The sequence below is a fragment of the Dendrobates tinctorius genome, unplaced genomic scaffold (genome assembly GCF_039654945.1).
Source record: "Dendrobates tinctorius isolate UK_male_01 unplaced genomic scaffold, ASM3965494v1 ptg000028l, whole genome shotgun sequence".
Lineage (NCBI taxonomy): Eukaryota > Metazoa > Chordata > Amphibia > Anura > Dendrobatidae > Dendrobates > Dendrobates tinctorius.
The window spans coordinates 64930415-64950809 of NW_027361696.1; the positions used below are offsets into that span (position 1 = coordinate 64930415).

The 20395-nt window shown below is 44.2% G+C and overlaps 1 protein-coding gene across 2 annotated transcripts in view; it reads left to right on the plus strand.

Moving 5' to 3' along the window:
- The window catches only part of BCL2L12 (BCL2 like 12), a 41979-nt gene extending 23632 nt beyond the window's left edge, over positions 1-18347 (plus strand). For both annotated transcript variants that reach the window (XM_073570858.1, XM_073570859.1), the window contains exons 2-7: positions 1481-1664; positions 2881-3503; positions 5035-5172; positions 5870-5979; positions 16721-16990; positions 17951-18347. In XM_073570858.1, coding sequence (XP_073426959.1) covers positions 1495-1664; positions 2881-3503; positions 5035-5172; positions 5870-5979; positions 16721-16990; positions 17951-17998 — 1359 coding nt within the window. In that variant the 5' untranslated portion in view covers positions 1481-1494 and the 3' untranslated portion in view covers positions 17999-18347. The remainder of the gene's footprint in view (positions 1-1480; positions 1665-2880; positions 3504-5034; positions 5173-5869; positions 5980-16720; positions 16991-17950) is intronic.
- Positions 18348-20395: the final 2048 nt, after the last annotated feature.

The window sequence follows — 20395 nt, forward strand, 5'->3', positions numbered from 1 at the left end:
AACCCTAACCCCAACACACCCCTAACCCTAATCTCAGCCCTAACCCTAATGGGAAAATGGAAATAAATACATTTTTTAAATGTTATTATTTTTCTAACTAAGGGGGTGATAACGGGGGGTTTGATTTACTATTTATGGCGGGTTTTTATGTTTGCAGCTGTCATACGCTAAAAGACGCTTTTTATTGTAAAAATAGTTTTTGCATCACCACATATTGAGAGCTATAATTTTTTTCCATATTTTGACCCACCAAGTCATGTGAGGTCTTATTTTTTGCGGGACGAGTTGACCTTTTTATTGATGCCATTTTCGGGCGCGTGACATCTTTTGATCGCTTTTTATTCCGATTTTTGGGAAGCAGAATGAACAAAAACCAGCGTTTCATGAATTTCTTTTGGGTGGTGCGTTTGCACCGTTCCGCGTGCGGTAAAATTGATAAGGTTTTATTCTTTGGGTCAGTACGGTTACAGCGATACCTCATTTATGTCTTTTTTATGTTTTGGCGCTTTTATGCAATAAAAACAATTTTATATAAAAAAATAATTATTTTTGCATCGCTTTATTCTGCGAGCTATAACTTTCTTATTTTTTTCTCTGATGATGCTGTGTGGCAGCTCGTTTTTTGCGGGACAAAATGACGTTTTCAGAGGTACCATGCATATTTATATGCGTCTTTTTGATCGCGCGTTATTGTACTTTTTGTTCTGCGGTATGATAATAAAGCATTATTTTTTTCTTCGTTTTTTTTTTTTTTTTTTTTTTTTAGAGGTTCGCTAAAGGGGTTAACTAATGGGACAGTTTTATAGGGGGGGTTGTTGTTTTATTAGGTTGTCCCAGGGGGGACATCACTGTCCTGTGACAGATCGCTGATCTGTCACAGATCAGCGATCTGTCACAGGCATTGAAGCAGACTTTCTCTTGCCTGCGCTTTGCAGGCACTGAGGAAGCCAGCTCCCTGCAGGCCCCCGAAGGTCCCCGTCGCCATCTTTACATCCGGGGACTTCTAGGGAAGGAGCCCCCCGCAGCAGCGCTGCACATTGCGCTGCTGTGGGGGGCTCAGGGAAGCCCCCTCCCTGCCGATGCTTCCCTTTAACCCCCGGTACACCGCGATCGTGTTTGATTGCGGTGTGCAAGGGGTTAACGTGTCGGGCTCGGTCCGTGACTGCCCCTGACACACAGTGCCGGGTGTCAGCTGTGATAATCAGCTGACACCCGGCCGCGATCAGCGGCGCTCACCAAGTGGGTGCCGCTGATCGCTGTGATGTACTGTCCCGTCCCTGGGAATTAAGTCCCAGGGCACGTGGACGGGATAGTACGTCACATGGCAGAAAGGGGGTTAAGCCATGGTTCAAATTAAATATGTGATGGGGGGGAAAAATTGACCAACTGATTTTTGACGTTAAACCTATTTTTTTCAGAATTATTGAAGCATTTAACTTTTATCTTTACTAATATTTTTCTGCTCTTCACTGTATTTTAGAGCAGTGATGTGGAATGGATACAGTCGATAACCCCACAAATGGCGACCTCAGCCTGATAAAGGTGAAAGCGGAAACAAAGTGCGTCTTGGAAGCCTTCTTAAAACGATCCTTGAGTCAAGATGAGGGAAGGCACCTAGGACACGTGGGGCGCTCGTACCATGACCCTAAGAAGTACAGTCACAGGTACGCTTAATTAGTTTTTGAGACAAATTTAGGGTACGTTAATGCGGTACATAAGTTGAGCTAATAAAATCTGTGATGAATCTGGGATTTGTTGCATGTTTCACCCTGTACAATGCAGAAATCGGCATGGATTGATACACTGCAAATTATGGTAATTTTGCGCCCTTGGTCAGTTTTTGCTTGGATTCTCAGCCGTTGGGTGAGATTTTGTAAAATCTGAGACGCTTTAGCCTCAGTTATACACTGTTGATTTTTCTGTTCAGAAAATCCAAAGGAAAAGCCTCAGCACATCTGTCATGTGTCAACCTAACCTTTAAAAGGAACCTGTCACCTCGGGGGGGGGGGGGGGAAGATTATCTGCAGATATAGGGTTAAATCTGCTGCCCGGCCAACTTACTGAAATTTCAGCTGCAGGGAGAAAATTTACTTCTTTCCTTTCAGTTATAGGGACGGCGATTAGGGTCATCGCTCTCTATACTGTGAGCGGTGACTGTAAGCACAGTCCGGCATTTTGATTGGCAGCTTGTGGTGCAGGGCATCTATGCAAATCCGGCTGTTAAAGCGCCGGGCTGTGTTTACAGCCTTCGCTCACAGTATAGAGAGCAATGACTGTAATCACACCGTGCACACCCCCATGACTGAAAGCTGGCGGCTCCCAGCAGGAAATAAGTTCATATTCTCCCTATAACTGCACTTTCAGTAATAAAACCAGGCAGTAATGTAACACTGTTTACCTTGATTGACAGCCAGCTCTGCACTGTGAGCTGTTGAAGTGTTGGACCATGCTTACAGTATATAGAGCAATGTCTCCAACCGCACCATGCACCGCCCTACTGACTGAAAGCCGGCGGCTCCCAGGGGGAAATAAATTAATTTTCTCCTGGTAGCCGCACTTTCAGTGAGACGGCCTGGTAGCAATGTAACACTATTTAGCTGCAATTTAACCCTAACAGGTTTCCTTTAAACTTAAATGGAATCCCTTCCTTTTTACATACATCTAACACCCATGAGACTTTTATTCTTTTTTTTTTTGTATTAACCCCCCACTCCCACCTCTCATTTATGTGTTTCTCCTTGTGATGGAAATAATTCATTAATTTTCTGCAAGGAAAGGTTAAGACTGATGTCCCCAACTTAGTGGGTACTCAGCAGTGCTGGTGTTTGGTGAAATGCACATAGCCACAGAGTGTCTTTTTTTTTGCCTTCCTCTCATAAGGTTAAATCATGAAGAAAGTAAAGAATTATTTCCAAAGAAATCTAAAAAGTCAGATAGAAAAAGAAGCAAAGAGCCCGAAAGAGATGAAAGGAGCAGGAGCCCAGCGTTTGGTGAGTCGCCAGCTCAGGGACGTCATGGTACCTGGAATTCCCTACACGAAGAGATCAATCGGGTGGAAGAGACCAAACACGGCTTCAAAACCAACATTAAGAAGTTGCTGAAAAAACCGGGCCAGGCAAAGGAAAAGGGCAGTTCACTAAAGGAGAGGAATGGAAGCATTCAGAGTAAATCCAAAGACTCCATTGATGTTGTACTCGATGACCACGGGAAAGCCACCGCCAAAGGGGATTCCACCAAACGGCCCAAGTCTCCTAACCCTTTACTTGCCTGTACAACTTCTTTAACAGAAGAAGATGAGAAGCAATATGACACAGGCTCTTATGAGAAGCACTTGCCAAGTGTAACTCCAAAAAAGCCCAGCCGTTCCTTCTCTTTTAAAAAGCTGCTTAAGAAAAAAACGCACAAAGAGAATATTCAGGACGTGGACTCCAAACCTGCCCGGCCTGACTTTCTGCCTGTGAAATCATGGAACGAGGAGCCTTATTCTCCAACTCAGGAAACTGGTATGGATATGTTATGTATTCTGTTATTTATTTTTTTTTTGCTATGTTTCAATGCAGAACACGCATATATAGACCAGGTTAGAAGATTCTTGTGCTGACACAGATCTAGTCAGTAGGTCGGCTCAGATTGCTCAAGGAAACTTGGAGTTCACAATGGTGTCCCCATAATCGCCACTTAATTCCCATTCATAGGATAGGTGATAAGTTTCTGAAGATTGGGAATCCAATCGTTGGGACCCCCACCGATTACTAATAAAGAGGATCTTCTTCCTCTAATGGCTGTTTAGTCACTTAAATGCTGCTGTCAGTCTCTCGACACGATCACGAGTGGTTAAGGTCCAGTTGACGCCACCATATTTGTACTTCTTTATAGCCCATTCTATCTAATGAAGGGAAAAAAAATTCAAGTGTGGTTAAATTGCAAAAAAATGCAATCCCACACTTGTTGTTTTTTTTTTTTTTTTTTTTTTCTAGGTTCACTAAATGCTAAAACTGACCCGCCATTATGATTCTCCAAGTCACTATGAGTTCATAGACAACAAACATGTCTAGGTTCTTTTTTTATCTAAGTGGTGAAAAAAATATTTCAATGTATGCTAAAAAAAACTGCGCAATTTTTCCAGACCCGTAGCATCTCCATTTTTCGTGATCTAGGGTTGGGTGATTGCTTATTTTTGTGCACTGAGCTGACGTTTTTAATGATACCACTTTTGTGCAGATACGTTCTTTTGATTACCCGTTATTGCATTTAAATACAGTGTCACTGCGACAAAAAAAACGTGATTCTAGTGTTGTGATTTTTTTTTTTTTCTCTCTACGCCGTTTAGCGATCAGGTTAATCCTTTTTTTATTGATCGTGTGATTCTGAAAGTGGCGATACCAAATATGTGTGTGTTTTATTTTTAATTCTTTTTAATATTTTTAAAAACATTTTCCTTTAACTCTTGGCATGCTTCCATTAGACTCCATGGGAGGCTAGAAGGTGCCATAGCTCAATCGGCTCCGCTACATAGAGGCGATGCTCAGATCACCTCTATGTAGCAGAATTACTGTATTACTGCATTGCTATGAGCGCCGACCACAGGCTGGCACTTATAGCAATTCGGTATCAACAACCATAGAGGTCTCCAAGGAGACCTCTGGTTGTTTTGCTGATGAACTGATGACTCCCCAATCACGTGACGGGTCAGCGGTGCGATGGCCGGAAGCACACGTTAAATGCTGCTTTCAGAGTTTGACAGCGGCATTTAACTAGTTAATAGGATCGCGATTCCACCCGTGCCTGTTGCAGGCACAAGTCAGCTGTTCAAAACAGCTGACTTGTCCCGGCTTTGAGGTGGGCTCACTGCCGGAGCCCACATCAAAGCGGGGGATACTGCCATCGGACTTACTATATCGTCCAATGGTAGTAAGGAGTTAACTAAGTTCTAAAATGTTTTTTAACAACTAAAATGTGAAAAAAAATCTTAGACGTTTGATATGGCTATAATCATATTGGCACTTATGGTTTTTATTCTTTATGCATTATTAGGAAGACTTGAAGACTCTGAGATTTACTCTTTAGCTGCAAAAAAGTTGGAGACATTGCTCAAACACAAAAAACTAAAGAGCCCTCAGGAGCCGCAGAAGGGTCCTGCTCCTCAAGTATTCGTCCTCGGTCCTCAAGGAGGTATGATGAGGTTTTTTCTTTTACCTTCTTTGTATATTTTCTACTTTTCCATGGTCAGTCTGAGTGTTTTAGTATACAGTATATCCAGGTTGTTTTGTTTTTGGAACATTTTGGTGATCATTACTTAAATTGGCGCCATGTAGTGTCTGTCTCCCTTATAATGAAGCTGCATGATATGAAAACAGGAACATTGTTTAAACAAGTCTGTGATAAAATAGGCCGATCTTTTTTTTTTTTTTTTTTTTTTTTTTTACAAACTTCTGAATAGAGGAGGTGTAAAAACTTTTTTTTTTTTTTTTAATTATATACCACTTATGAGAAAAATTGATAATTCTCAGACCAAACTCTGATCCCAAAAAAGTCATTTTTTTTTCTTCTTGTATGTGGAAAAATCATCCGTAATTCATTAGACTTTGCAGATTTCTTATGTGACCGCCCTGGTTTTTTTTTTTTTTTTTTTTGTCAAACACCTTTTGCTTTGCTTTTTCACTTGTAGTTAAAGCATAAATACTTTATTTTTTATTAATATTTTTGCAAGCAAACGATTTTTTAGCTTAAGTACATTTAGAATAAAAAACCACATTCCAAATGGGTGTTTGCGAGAAATGGTTGCACTTCTATTAAGTAGATGTTGCACTCTTTGTGCTTTTATTGTAGGAAAAATATGAATTAGTGTGTGTTTCTCTACACCTTACAGACAACAATAATGTCACTACTGACGACAGGCCGGCTGCGGAGGACAAGGATGAAGTGATTCGGAAGCTGGTGGCCTTACTTCAGGAACAGGCAGTAGTTATCAATGCAAAGGTGCGGGCAGACTTACATTTAGCTACTTTTAAAATTTACCCTTGCCCCATCTCTTTGAGCACATCCACCGTCACACAGAATTTTTATGGTTCATTTGCTTCCTAAAGGCAAAGTTATGCAACTTTCTAAATAGTCTTCATTAAAAAGCTTCTACTGTTTTGCTGCTGCGGAGCATCTGTAAGCGTTTATCTAGCTGTGCATTTGCAAAAATGTTACAAATCCATCAGACATCCTGTTCTTGATAGCTCTCTGCTCCAACCTCAAATCTCCCTCAAGCGGAGAGGTGAGAAGACATGTACAGTTTCAGAGATTGCAGAGATTGCAGAGAAGGCAGAGTATAGAAAAAGAGGAAAGTACATGTACAGGATAGAAGCTGTGCTGAAAATGAGCTAATGAAGACAACAGCGCCCTTGCTACACACTGACCTCACATCCAGCCTATATTACGATGAAGGACAATCCCAGACGAGAAATATAAAACTTGGATTAGGGTAAAAATTGAATATCAGGGGTTCGGGAAATGAGCTGAAGAGTGTAGACTGAAACTTTGTGCAATTTTTTTTCTAAGTTCAAAGATGCCCACAGAGGAAGGACCATAAGTAGAAAAAAGTTGAAATCCAACTTGCCTAGTTTAAATGCAGTTCGTAGACCTTCTTCTAGGGCGGTGCAGGGATAGAAGCTTTGTCAGCAGCAGGTAAAGATGCAAATGTTGGGTGTATCCTGCATCAAGGCCACAATAAATAATTCAAATCGAAGGTGGATCACTAACCTGGTTTCTGGGCAAGGGTCCTGTGAAATCATGCACTCAGCTCTATAAATACATTAAGTAATGTTAATCATTAAAGACGATTCATAGTTACATAGTACTAATACATATGTTCATTAAAGATGCAAATCTTGGGTGTATCCAGCATCACATCCACAGGAAACAATTCACATCAAAATTCTTTACTATTCCATGTTAAAAACTCAAAAACATCCTTGGAAAATTGTACAATAAAATATTTGGGATGGACCTTGGGCATTTCGAACAGTTCAGTTCTTATTCATAGTACAATCCCAATGTGTATAAAGTCCATTTTATATCCAAAGAAAGGGGAATTGTTAAGAAAATGAAAAAAATCTAATTAACATTATGGAGTATGCTACTTCAATAAATATACATAATGATGTGATCTGATATTCATTCTTTTTGGAGTGCGTGTATCCAATTTGATGATCCAAGAAGCCTCTCTGTATTTTAAAAATGCAAATTTATCTTCTCCTTCTTTGGGTGTGGATACTTTTTTCTATAGAATAAAATAGGAATTGATGGGATAATTAAAATATAACTTTGAATGTGGTGGAAATGCAGATACTTGCCTAATTTGTATCGTCCCTTAGCATGGTGTAGGAGGCTGGACCAGCCCATCAAATCCGCCTTCCAAATCCAGAGGCGCAGCGAACAGGAGAGTTGGTGACTCCAAACCCGGAAGTGACATTTCCAAATGATTAAAAGTTATATTTTACTTACCATATAGGGACATAAACTGAGAGGTTTTTTTTGCCATGTAAGCACTATTTGTTGATAACCAATTTTCAGGAGTTTTTATTACTGTGATCACTTGGATATATAATATTACCTATAGCAGTTCCAAGTTTAGACACACAAATTTGTAACCTGTCTGTAGAATATTTCTCAGAGAATTATCAGTGTACAAGATAGGTATTAATTTAATAATAGTAATTTGATAGAACAAATTGCTATTCTGAATGGAAAAAACTATAGCATTATTTTCTGTACCTTTTTTTTTAATCTTTTTTTTTTTTTTTTCTCGTAAGATATTGATCTCAGGCTCTGGATTTGGCTGTCTTTTTTGCCCGAGTTAAAGTTTGTTTTGAACGTCCTCTTTTTCTTTAAAAAAAATCTTGTCGATAAGAGCATTCATGTGAATATTTTTCTCGTTCGCCTTATTGCGGGACACAGAAACCATGGGGTGTATGCTGCTGCCACTAGGAGGCTGACACTATGCAAAAAAAGGTTAGCTCCTCCTCCGCAGTGTACACCCCACCGACCGGCAGGGATTTCCTCAGTTTAGCTTAGTGTCATTAGGAGGTGGACACGGGTCTTTCATTAGACCCTTATCTACCTCGTCGTGCGTCGTTCCTTTACAGGTTCTACGGAGGGATACAGAGTGAACAGTCACATCTGTACTCCCACATGGAGTCTGCGAGTACGGCGTGTATTGCCACCCCGTATCCTTGCAGTTCTCCGCGACAGGACCAGCAGCCCAGACGGACGCCGACACCAAGACGTGCCAGCGACTCCAGGGGTCCTTGTCGCCAGTCTCCCACCCACTCGCCTACCAGAGCCTGTCGGTTTGAGGAGACACAGGAGCTCTTCAATCCAGGTAATGGATCGGGGATGGGTGAGTATGGCCTTTTTTATTTTACCTGGCTGCCCATTCCCGACGGACAGGGGGTCCTCTTCATTGGCACAGGGATGAGGGCGCTGCGGTTCTCCGCAGCCACCCTACGGGCACATCATCCTTATATTGCTGCTCTCCGCTCTTCCCCTTCCCTCCCCCCTTTCTGGGGACAGAGAGCACAGGGCCTCTCCCTCCCCTTCTTCCATGCTGGGAAGCGGCTTCCAGCGGCGGCGTCCTTGTCCCGACCTCCGCGCCGACCCCCTGCTGACAGGCGGCCGCCGCAACTAATTTAGGCCCCGGCTTCTGTTCGGGCCTACCGCAGCGTCGCGGCCACGCCCCCCGCCCCTTTCTTCTAAGCGGGCTTTTCTCCCGCTCTCCCCAGGCCCTCCCCCCGCCTTTCCTTCTCCTGCTCAGCCTGTTATGGCCAGAGGGCAGCGATTGGGTAACCCCGCGGCGAGCTCCGCCCTTCCCCTTCTCCTGGACGCTCGCTTCTCTACAGGCAGGCACCATCTTCACAGCCTGTCAGCCGGACGCACATCTCCGGATATCCAGCAGCCTGTGCTTTGGGGACACCGGTCCGTGAGTAGCTCTGCACTGCAGACTGACCCTTCTCCGCCTTCTGTCCCCCAACCTTCCGGCACTACCTCAGGTTTTCATTATGTCTAACTCGAAATCTGATCGTACCCACTCTATGGCCCTCCCCTGCACCCTAGTCAAGTTCTTTGCATGTTCTTCGTGCAATCGCAAACTTACCTCAGGTCAGTCCTCTCCCCTCTGTCTGGATTGTAGCAATCCAATTCAGTCGGACGCCGCCCAGGAGCCATCTACGGCCCCAGGTGAGAGTGAACCCCCCATGCCTGGCTGGGCCTCCTCTCTATCTCAATCAGTGGTAGACCTCACCAAGGTGTCTCAATCCCTAGTTGCCGTTCTGGATAAGTTGCCCCTGGACACTTCGGCAGGGCCCAGCAGGTCCCAAGAGATTCCATCTGAGTCAGCCAGCGTTAGTCGCAAACGACCTAGGCGACATCCCCAGCCGGAATCCTCTCCTAGCCCCATCTCACCGCATAGCCCGTTTCAGCAACCTCCCTCTCGGGCCTCCTCTCCCGAGTCAGGTGAAGCGTTTTCGGACAGGTCATCTGAGGGGATTTTAGAGCTGGATTCAGACCAGGATGCGAACATGAAGGTCACAGTGCAGAACCTCATTGCAGCGATCCATCATACCTTCGATATTGCTGAATCCCCTGTGAAATCCTCAGATCAGGAGGTTTCATTCAGACGGGCAGAAACTCCCTCCAGGGTATTTCCTTTCCATTCCGAGTTTGGAAAGATTTTTACCAGGGAAAGAGAAGATCCGACCAGACGCTTTCAAAGAGGGAAGCGTCTCGGCGTACTCTATCCGTTTGCGAAGGAGCTCACGGACAACTGGTCTGCTTCTCCCTCGGTGGATCCGCCCGTGTCCAGGCTTTCCAATAACACGGTTCTCCCGCTTTCAGGCGTGGCGTCCCTAAAAGATTCTAATGACAGGATTATAGAATCCCTGGCAAAGTCTGCTTTCGAAGCGGCTTCAGCGGCGGTATGTCCAATCTTTGCTTCATCCTGGGCAGCAAAAGCCATAGCGATGTGGGCAGACGACCTCCGTCAGGGCATCCTAGATAAGGCGCAACCGGAGCGTTTGACCGATCTCGCCAATCAGATCTCCCATGCGGGGGACTATCTTCTTTCCGCTTCCTTGGATGCAGCATCCTGCGCAGTTCAGGCGTCAAGCAACGTAGTTGCAATTCGACGTACTATTTGGCTAAAGGCCTGGCAAGCGGACTTGTCTTCTAAAAAGTCTCTCACTAACCTGCCTTTTCAAGGGGTGCGCCTTTTTGGGTCCCAATTGGACCAGATTATTAAGGACGCCACCGGAGGCACGAGTTCACTCCTCCCTCAGTCCAAGCCTCGCAGACCTCCACTAAGGCGTCAGTTTCGACCCTTTCGGACTTTCCGCCGTTTCAATACGGCGGACAACTCCTCCAATCAACAGAGACCGCAGGCACGCCAGGATAGGAAGAAAGTTTCTTTCAGACCCACTCCTTCCTGGCGATCCCACTCTTCCCGAAGGCAGACCGTCCAGATCTACATCAGCATGACTATCGTCGGGCACCCGAGGGGCCCTTCCAATTGGGAGGTTGACTTCTTTTCTTCAGAGAAGTTTGGCTGGCCTCCGTAGAGGACGCTTGGGTCAGGGAGGTCGTATCCTCAGGATACAAGATAGAGTTCGTCTCTCTTCCACGGGATCTTTTCTTCGAATCCCGGCCTCCAAAAGATCCAGCCTTGATCCCGGGGTTCTCTACGGCTATCGCCTCTCTTCTCAGTTCTGGAGTGATTGTGCCCGTTCCCGAATCGGAGCGCTTCACAGGGTTTTATTCGAACCTGTTTGTAGTGCCGAAAAAAGACGGCGCAGTTCGTCCCATCTTGGATCTCAAGCTGCTCAACAGGAGAGTCCGCCTTCGCCACTTCCGAATGGAGTCGCTTCGCTCGGTCATCGCTTCCATGGAGGAGCAGGAATTCATGTGCTCAATAGACATCCAAGATGCCTATTTACATGTTCCAATCTTCTCCGGACATCAGAAGTTTCTGCGTTTTGCGATTCGGCAGCACCATTACCAATTCGTCGCACTGCCCTTCGGTCTCGCCACCGCTCCCAGAGTCTTCACGAAGATCATGGCTGCGTTGATGGCTTTGTTGAGAGTCAGAGGTCTCGCTCTTTTTCCGTACCTCGACGATATTCTGATCAAAGCTCCCTCATTTCAACAGGCTCACCAAAGTTTGTTAATCGTCCTGGACACTCTTTCCAATTTCGGGTGGATCGTCAACAGGAGAAAGTCCTGTCTGGTTCCTACCCAACGTTTGGTCTTTCTAGGCCTACTGTTCGACACTCGTCGGTCAAGGGTCTTTCTCCCTCAAGAGAAGATCCTTTTCCTGCAGCAGGAGGTACGATCGCTGCAGATCACACGATCCCCGTCCCTCCATACAGCCATGAGGGTCCTGGGAAAGATGGTGGCGGCGATAGAGGCGGTTCCCTTTGCCTAATTTCACGCCAGACCTCTCCAGCAGGCCATTCTGTCGAGATGGAACAGGTCGCCTCTGTACCTGGATCGCCCTGTCCATCTTTCATGCCGGATCAAGCGGTCTCTCAACTGGTGGTTGACGTCACCTCTCATCCTATCGGGTCGATCCTTCCTTCCCATTCACTGGCAGATAGTAACCACAGATGCCAGTCTCCTCGGCTGGGGTGCAGTGTTCCGCAACCACACTGTTCAGGGTCGATGGTCGGATCGGGAATCAGCACTACCGATCAACGTTCTAGAGATTTGAGCGATCCATCTGGCTCTCGTTCACTGGGAGAGGCTTCTCAAGGGACTGCCTGTTCGGGTTCAGACAGACAATGCCACAGCGGTGGCATATGTCAACCGCCAAGGGGGAACACGGAGTGTCTCAGCCCTGGCGGAGGTGTCCAAAATTCTTCTTTGGGCGGAGATTTCCGTTCCGGCAATTTACGCGGTCCACATCCCCGGCGTAGACAACTGGGCCGCTGATTTTCTCAGCCGCGAGGGTCTCGCGGCGGGAGAGTGGTCCCTACATCCGGAGGTGTTTCATCGGCTCGGCCTTCGGTGGGGAACCCCGGATGTAGATCTCATGGCGTCTCGCCTCAACAGGAAAGTCCCACAATTCGTGTCCAGGTCTCGGGACCCTCTGGCAGTGGGCGCCGACGCCCTGGCCGTTCCTTGGTCCCAGTTCGATCTTCCCTACCTGTTCCCTCCTCTGCCTCTTCTTCCCAAGCTGTTGAGGAAGATCAAGGCAGAAGGAATTCCAGTCATTCTCATCGCCCCGAATTGGCCCAGAATGTCTTGGTTTGCGGACATTGTCAATCTTCTCGCGGACGCTCCCTGGAAGCTTCCGGACAGAGCAGATCTGCTGTCCCAAGGTCCGATTTGCCACCCCAATTCTCGGCCGCTCAATTTAACGGCTTTAAGTGGCTGTTGAGACCGAGGTTTTGAAACGAGCTGGATTTGCCGACCAAGTAATTCAGACCATGATCCGAGCCAGAACGCCATCATCTTCCAAGATCTACTACCGTACTTGGAAGGCCTATTTCACTTGGTGTGAGACCAATGACATCGCGCCCATGTACTTTTCGCTCCCTTCAGTCCTAGCCTTTCTCCAGGCAGGATTGGAAGCGGGGCTTGCCCTCAGTTCCTTGAAGGGGCAAGTTTTGGCGCTGTCCATTTTCTTTCAGAGAACGTTGGCTTCCCGTCCTCAAGTCAAGACCTTTCTTCAGGGCGTGGCTCACACGGTTCCGCCGTACAGGGCGCCCGTGGATCCATGGGATCTTAATCTGGTTCTTGAGGTTCTGCAAGGTTCTCCCTTTGAACCTCTCAGGGAAGTTTCCCTTTCTCTTCTTTCTTGGAAGGTGGCCTTTCTGGTGGCCATCACCTCCGTCCGGCGCGTGTCGGAATTGGCAGCTTTTTCTTGCCGCTCTCCCTTTCTGGTGCTTCACCAGGATAAGGTAGTTCTGTGGCCTCCGCCCTCCTTCCTTCCGAAGGTGGTGTCCTCGTTTGACCTCAATGAGGATATCGTGCTACCGTCCTTCTGTCCGAGTCCAACTCATCCCCGAGAGCGGTCTTTGAACAAGCTGGACCTGGTTAGGACAATAAGAGTCTATCTGTCTAGGACGGCTTCCTTGCGAAAGACGGTCTCTTTTCATTATTCCAGATGGGGTGCGGAAAGGTCTCCCGGCGTCAAAGGCCACTATTGCTCGCTGGATCAGATCGGCAATTTTGGAAGCCTACCGAGTTAAGCGTCGCGGAGCCCCTCCGGGGATCAGGGCCCACTCTACTCGGGCAGTGGGTGCCTCCTGGACGGTACGCCACAGAGCTTCCACGCTGCAGCTTTGCAAAGCTGCAACATGGTCATCGGTTCACACCTACGCTTCGGCGGACGCCAGCCTAGGTAGAAGGATTCTGCAGGCCGCGGTGGTGAGTCCGCTGGCCTGATGGAAGTTTGTTTCCCACCCCAGGGACTGCTTTTGGACGTCCCATGGTTTCTGTGTCCCCCAATAAGGCGAACGAGAAAACAGGATTTTTGGGTTGCTTACCGTAAAATCTGTTTCTCGGAGCCTTCATTGGGGGACACAGCACCCCCTCCCATGTTCTACAGCTCCTGTTCTTACTTTGGTTGAATGGTTACAGTTGAGTTGTTTGTTCTGTTTTCAATCTATTCTGTTACTTCTCCTACTGCTTTCTCACTAACTGAGGAAATCCCTGCCGGTCGGTGGGGTGTACACTGCGGAGGAGGAGCTAACCTTTTTTTGCATAGTGTCAGCCTCCTAGTGGCAGCAGCATACACCCCATGGTTTCTGTGTCCCCCAATGAAGGCTCCGAGAAACAGATTTTACGGTAAGCAACCCAAAAATCCTGTTTTTTTTATTTTTAAAGTACATTATCTCTGTAGCCTCACGTATTCTCCAACTGGTAGATTTTGTATAACATGTCTTGGGTGACAACTAGTAGCATAAAGAATAGAATTACCGGCTATTGGTTTACTATAAATTTCTGTTTGAATCTTTTAATTTTTTTTTTCAAATCTCAAGATAAAAAATACCCAAAAAAGGAACATGAGTAGGATATCTGTTGAATGTAAAAGAAACATTGTCAACGTTATTACTTATGTATGTGATGAAATTCGCTATGGACGTCCCACAGCCACACCATGTGATGAGAACGTCGTCACTGAAACGTACATGTATAAAAAAAAAATCAGACACATAAGGGTTAAATGAGGTGTATATACATATTTATCCTTTCACCAGTTAATAAAGATATTGGCTACCAAGGATGAAAATTTGGCGCACATAGAACATCCTTGGCATTGTAAAGAAAATGTATCCAGAAAAGAGAAATAATTGTTTCGTCAATAAAACGTGAGTGACATTCAGTATAAATTGCTGAAATTCCTCAGTATAACCGGTGTATTTGCACATTTGATCAGTCAAAGCAACGAGTGCTAGATTATGCGGTATCGAGCTGTACAGTGCATTTATATCACACGTTATCCAGGTGTAATTTTCCAACCATGGAATGTCCTTTCAGGGCATTTAAAATCTGTTTTGAATCACAATTGTAACTAGGGGACAATTGTACCAAAGGTTGAAGTCTATCATATAACCACTCGCAAAAGATTTTCCAACATGGATTCAATGCCTGGAGTTGGTCTAAATGGTGGTGGAAATTTCTCCTTGTGCATTTTTGGGAGAACATGGAATAAGAGTCCTCGGACAGGGAGGATTTAAATATTCAGCTTGTTTAGTTGTAATAAGACCCAAGGTGTACTCTTTCATGCAGAAGTTTTGTTAAAGATTTTTTTGATTTTGGTTAGTAGGATCAGAAACCAATGGCTGACAAACCTTGGAATCTTTTAACATATTTAAGATTCCTTTCTCGTATAGACCTTTGTCCATAAGGACAATGGAACCCCTTTGTCCGTGCTTTTATGCTAACATTACCATTAGGCCGGGATCACACATGCGAGAAACACGGCCGAGTCTCGCATGTTAATACCTGGCACTCGGATTGGAGCATGCGGCCGCATATCAACACATGCAGCCGCAGGCTCCACTCCCATGTGCCGGCGGCAGTGCCGGGTATTAACATGTGAGACTCATCCATGTTTCTGGCATGTGTGATCCCGGCCTTAGTTTTTAACTGTTTTATTGTTGTTTGTTCATCTCTGGTAAGATTTTATTTTTGAATGTTTTTGGATTTTGATGTAGTTTTTTCAGTTCGTCCTCTACCAGGTATCGAAAACTGTCCATAACTGTACTGCATAATTGTAGGGGGTTAAACTCTGGATTAGGTACCCTGTTGGAAAAATTATAGTCATCTAAATTGAAAGACTCTGTAATGGAATCTGATGGTGTTCTTAAATTAATTAAGGCAAACTGTTCCATGAAATTGAGGTTGGTAAATTAATTTTCAGGTGTGAATTCAGTGATTAGAGGTTGGTTCATCATTCAAAAAATGTTTAATTGTTAGATGTCTTATGAATGTATTCACATCCATCATGGTTGGAAAAAAAAGGTTGAAATGCTGAGTAGCTACATTCACAATGTTGACTGATGTAATTATGACTGTAAAGTCATTTTGATTTATTTTTGATTGCTAACTTGATAAGTGTCTGACTTATGGTAATAATAGTAACTATTATTATAATAGTGCTGTAATTATAATAATTATGATAATAATAATAATTTTTATTTATATAGCGCCAACATATTCCGCAGCACTAATAAATTGAAAATATTATAACGGATCAAGTTCAATCCGAATCATATTGGATCAGGTCTTATGTATATTTATGGAAGTACCTTACTCCATAATGCACTAATTTACTATGTTCATTATATGTTTTCATATTTTTTAATATACTAATTTCCCTTCCCCTTTCTTTGGATATAAAATGGACTCTATACATATTTGGATAAGAAATGAACTGTTCGAAACACGTAAGGCTCATCCTGAATATTTTTATCTTTTCCGAGGATGTTCTTGATCTTGAATTTTTAACATAGAATAATAACGGATTTTTATTTTAATTACTGTATTTGCTGTGGACGTGATGCTGGATACAGCCAAGGTTTGCATCTTTAATGAGCATATGACTTAGTACTATGTAATTATGAATTGTCGTTAATTTTTAACTTTATTGTATTTATAGAGATGGGTGAATCGATTCGCAAGACCCTTGTCCATCAGCCAGATCAGTAATCTACCTGCCGGCATCTCCAGCTCCTTTTCTGACTAGCCGGTCTGGAGAGATGTTGTGTGCACGTCACACCCCAACAATGATGTTGCACCAGACCGGTTAATCAATAGAGCAGCTATCAGGTAGGAGGAAGATGGTAGGGCCTTCTTTACAGGAGCTATGGCGTACTGACCAGGACAATGACCAAGGTCCTGTGAATTGATTCGCTAATCTCCTACTTGTATGGCATCCAAATATGATTATTTTTTATACAATAATGGCATATTGCTAAGATATACTATCACTTTATCATCAGTGGGGAACTGACTCTAGGACCTCCACTCATCCTGAAAATAAAGTGTTGATCGCGGTGGTTCGCAACTCCTGTTTTGTTGTAATGGAAATTAGGGTAACACATCCTGTTGCTTTGTCCATTCTCCAAAACATATATTTGCTTGAGGAAATGCTAATTGTCACTTCTAGGTGACTGAATGGAGCACTGGATTAGCTGGAAAGTGATCTATGGATATTTTTTTTTAATCCTTTTAGATCAGTAAAGATCCCTTCCTCAGGAATACCCTCAGCAGGATGTCCTACGGCAGCTTCTTCCGTCTTGCAGAAGTTTTCACGAGAGATGCAGAGGTTGAAAAGGATGAAGCAGGCTCAAGTGTGAGCCCCGAACTTACGAAAATTGCTCTGACCATGGAGCTGACCAGGAAGGTAGCCGGGATTAATAGCCATGCCGTTCACACACTAATGGGATACAGTCTTCAATACATGGACATGTTTGTTCCCTGGCTACAGAAGCAAGGAGGCTGGGTAATCTATCCTGTGTTTTTTTTTTTTTTGTTTTAATTACTACACAGAATTCCATATTAAGGAATTGTCCAGAACTTTTATACTAATGGCCTATCCTCGCAGCCCCACCGATCTGATATTGGTCAACTATCCGTAGGGATAGACCATCAGTGTATCGTTTAAATTGAGGACCCTTACTTAGTTGCCGAAGCTGATTGAAAAAGCGCATGGAGGACCCAACACTTCTATGCATTACACCGATAGCTCATTCACTTTAATAGGAACTGTATAATGCTTCATTTTTTCTATGGAGGTGCTGCAGGGAAATTGGATCTGAATGGTATAATTAATTATTTACCTACCGGACTACTCTTCATCTTGTTCAGCACATGTGGCCATATAAGCTGCAGAACATCTTGTATCTGTGCATTCTCTGATCGTTGTCAGTGCATGAAGAGGATGCAGTAAAAAAAGCCGATCACATGGTCACATTAATCTTGCCATTTTGAGAACTATAGATGAGGCAATCAGAATGGCGATAGTCACGGATATACAGAGGTGATGCATGTGAATGGGGTTGCATTGCTACCTACAAGGTCTTGCAACCGTTTGTACCTTTGCAATGAGAACCCAATAATTTGCATTAGGCTGTGATGTAGCCGCAGACTAGTTATCTTTGGCTGCACGACCTGCATCCCCTCAAAATTCACTATGTAGCTCAAGCCCTAAAGTAATGTGGCTTGTGAATATAATGAACATTTATAAGAAAAAAAAAATGGAAACGTGTTATCAGTAAAGCGGTTCCAAATTTAACAATATGACTAGCAAATGTTTATTTTATACCTGTACAATAATTGATGCTTGACGCTCCCCAATCCCAAACTGTAGATCCTCGCTAAGTCGTTCTCTTAAGCAAATTACATGTCAACTTTTCAATTTTGTAAACGTGCAGTAATTTCATTTTTCATTTTTCTCGTACAGGAAAAATTAGTTTCCGATGGAGATATTTCCGACTTGCAAATTGACTAATTTGTCAAAACAACAGAACACCTCCATTGTATCCAGACCCGGGCAGACCTACACTGTTGCCTAAACCTTTTCCACACTTCTAAAGGATTGCTGGGCATGATACTGTCAACGTGGCCGACCTGGACTACTTCTATGGCCCGACGTACGGACGTCTTACAATAGATCAGGGAAAGAAATCTGCCAAAATACCTCCTGTGACTATTTTTCCAAATCTTTTTCGAATTAAGACTTTTCTAAAACTTTGGCATCTGCGGGCATGTGCCATTGACTTATTTTATCGTGTAACCAAATTCATAGCCGGCGTTAAAACGTAGGGTGAAAAAAAAAATAAAAAAATGTTTTAATCACATTTGGAATTTTTATACCAAATTTCTCTGAGATGTTTTGAGATTGGGACGCACACCCACTACTATAATATGTGTGGGTCCAAAAGCCTGTCGGTGCCAGTACCAATATTACTGTAATCAATACGTTCTGAACATTGAAAGTTGTGTTGTGTAGCTATTTAATTATTGAGACGCCTGAATGACGTGTGACCCTGCTGCCATGTATTAACCACCTCTGCTGTCATGTTGGGCAGGACTAAGGAAAAACACTGTATAGATGCCGACTTGCACTTTTTAATTTGTTTTCTAATATCTGAAGAGGAAGACGTTTGTTTTTTTTTTTTTTTTTTTTTTTTTTTTTTTTTTACTTTTGTAATTGAAAACTATTGTTTCCTGTCAGCAGATATTTATTTACCCATAAGGTGTAAATTGCACCATGTTGGTTGTAATGTTTGCCTGGCATTAAAGTGAATGTTAAGTCTTTTTATATTATTTTTATGGGCCCCATTAAGTTATGTCTAAGAGACTGATCACCTCCCTCCTATTAAGAGAGTTTTCCTTTAAGGACACAGTTGCTTCCAAGGCTTTATGACACTTTTAGGCACTGGTTTAGTTAAACGCCATATTAAAAATCAATCAGTCACAGCCTCAAATGAAGTATCTGCAAGTGCTTGTTCACACCATAGATGGGTGCCTTCCATGAAATGATGTCCCCTGACGACTACCTATAGCCTGGGATCACACAAGCGAGGCATGTTAAAACCCGACGCTGCCGCCGGTACTCGAATCGGAGCGTGCGGCCGCATAGCAATACATGGAGCCACACGCTCTGCTCCCGAGTGCCAGCGGCAGTGCCGGGTATTAACATGCGAGACTTGGTTGTATTCCTCGCATGTGTGATCCTGGCCTTAGCTATATACTGTGGTTCTCACGGACTGTAGGGAAGGAGTGCAAATAATACCACAAATCCATTGAATTGAGAATAAATTTATGAAATTTCTGTAATAGATATACATTTTGAATTTTAATTGACTTCAATTTCAAATTCAATTTTTTTTTACACTTTTCCAATTATAAAATCTAGATGTAGGGAAATATGCAGACTCAAGACTGGTAAATGAATGATCTCTGTCATAGATATGTAAAATGAGCCTTCATATATTCCATGTGGTGTGAAGTCTCTGGGCTGTAAGGTATAATTCACATTTTTGTCAAAATTTCGGGCCTAAACTGCTTAAAACAAGTCTTTGTTGCCCATAGCGACCAGTCAGAGACCAGCTTTCATTTTTTTTAAACAGCTTGGTTCATTGAAAGCTGCTGTGTGATTGGTTGCTATGGGTGATAAATCACGACCTTCATATCTCAGTTACACATTTTGAAAAAAGGTTAAAAAAAATAAATTCATTTATTGCCTCAGGGCTGTCAAAGTGATGTCTATGTTCCACCCAAAAAATTAAGTCTCGACAGCACTGAGGTAATTTAACCCCTTTCTGCCATATGACGTACTATCCCGTCCATGTGCCCTGGGACTTAATTTCCAGGGACGGGATAGTACATCATGGCATTTAATGCGACATCGCAACTTAAGTCGCGATGATCACATTAAGATTCCGACGCCATATTACCTTATGGTAGATGGCCTCGGCATCCTGGGGTCTGTCGCCGCCCTCCCTTCCTCCCGAGCGCTGTGATTGGCTGTTGAAATCGAAACAGCCAATCACAGCGCTTCTCATTGTTTCAGCCAATCGGCGCGGTTGAAACAATGATGTCCTAGGCTAGGATCGAGTACCGATGTACTCGATCCTGGACCCGGTGCCTGGCAACGCCAGGCACCGGCAAAACCCCCCTGGATTGGCGCGATCGTCGATCGCTCCAATTGCAGGGCACAGCGGCGCTATTGCGCCGCTCTGCCCTGCCAGTACCGATCCTAGGCAGGGACCTGATGCAGGGCCTGCAGGAGCTGGTTGGCGCGATCGATTAGATCGGCGATTGCGCCAGCCACAGGGCACAGCTGCTGTCACTTTGAATCGGAGCTGTGAACTCCGATCCTAGGCGGTTGCCATAGTCACCA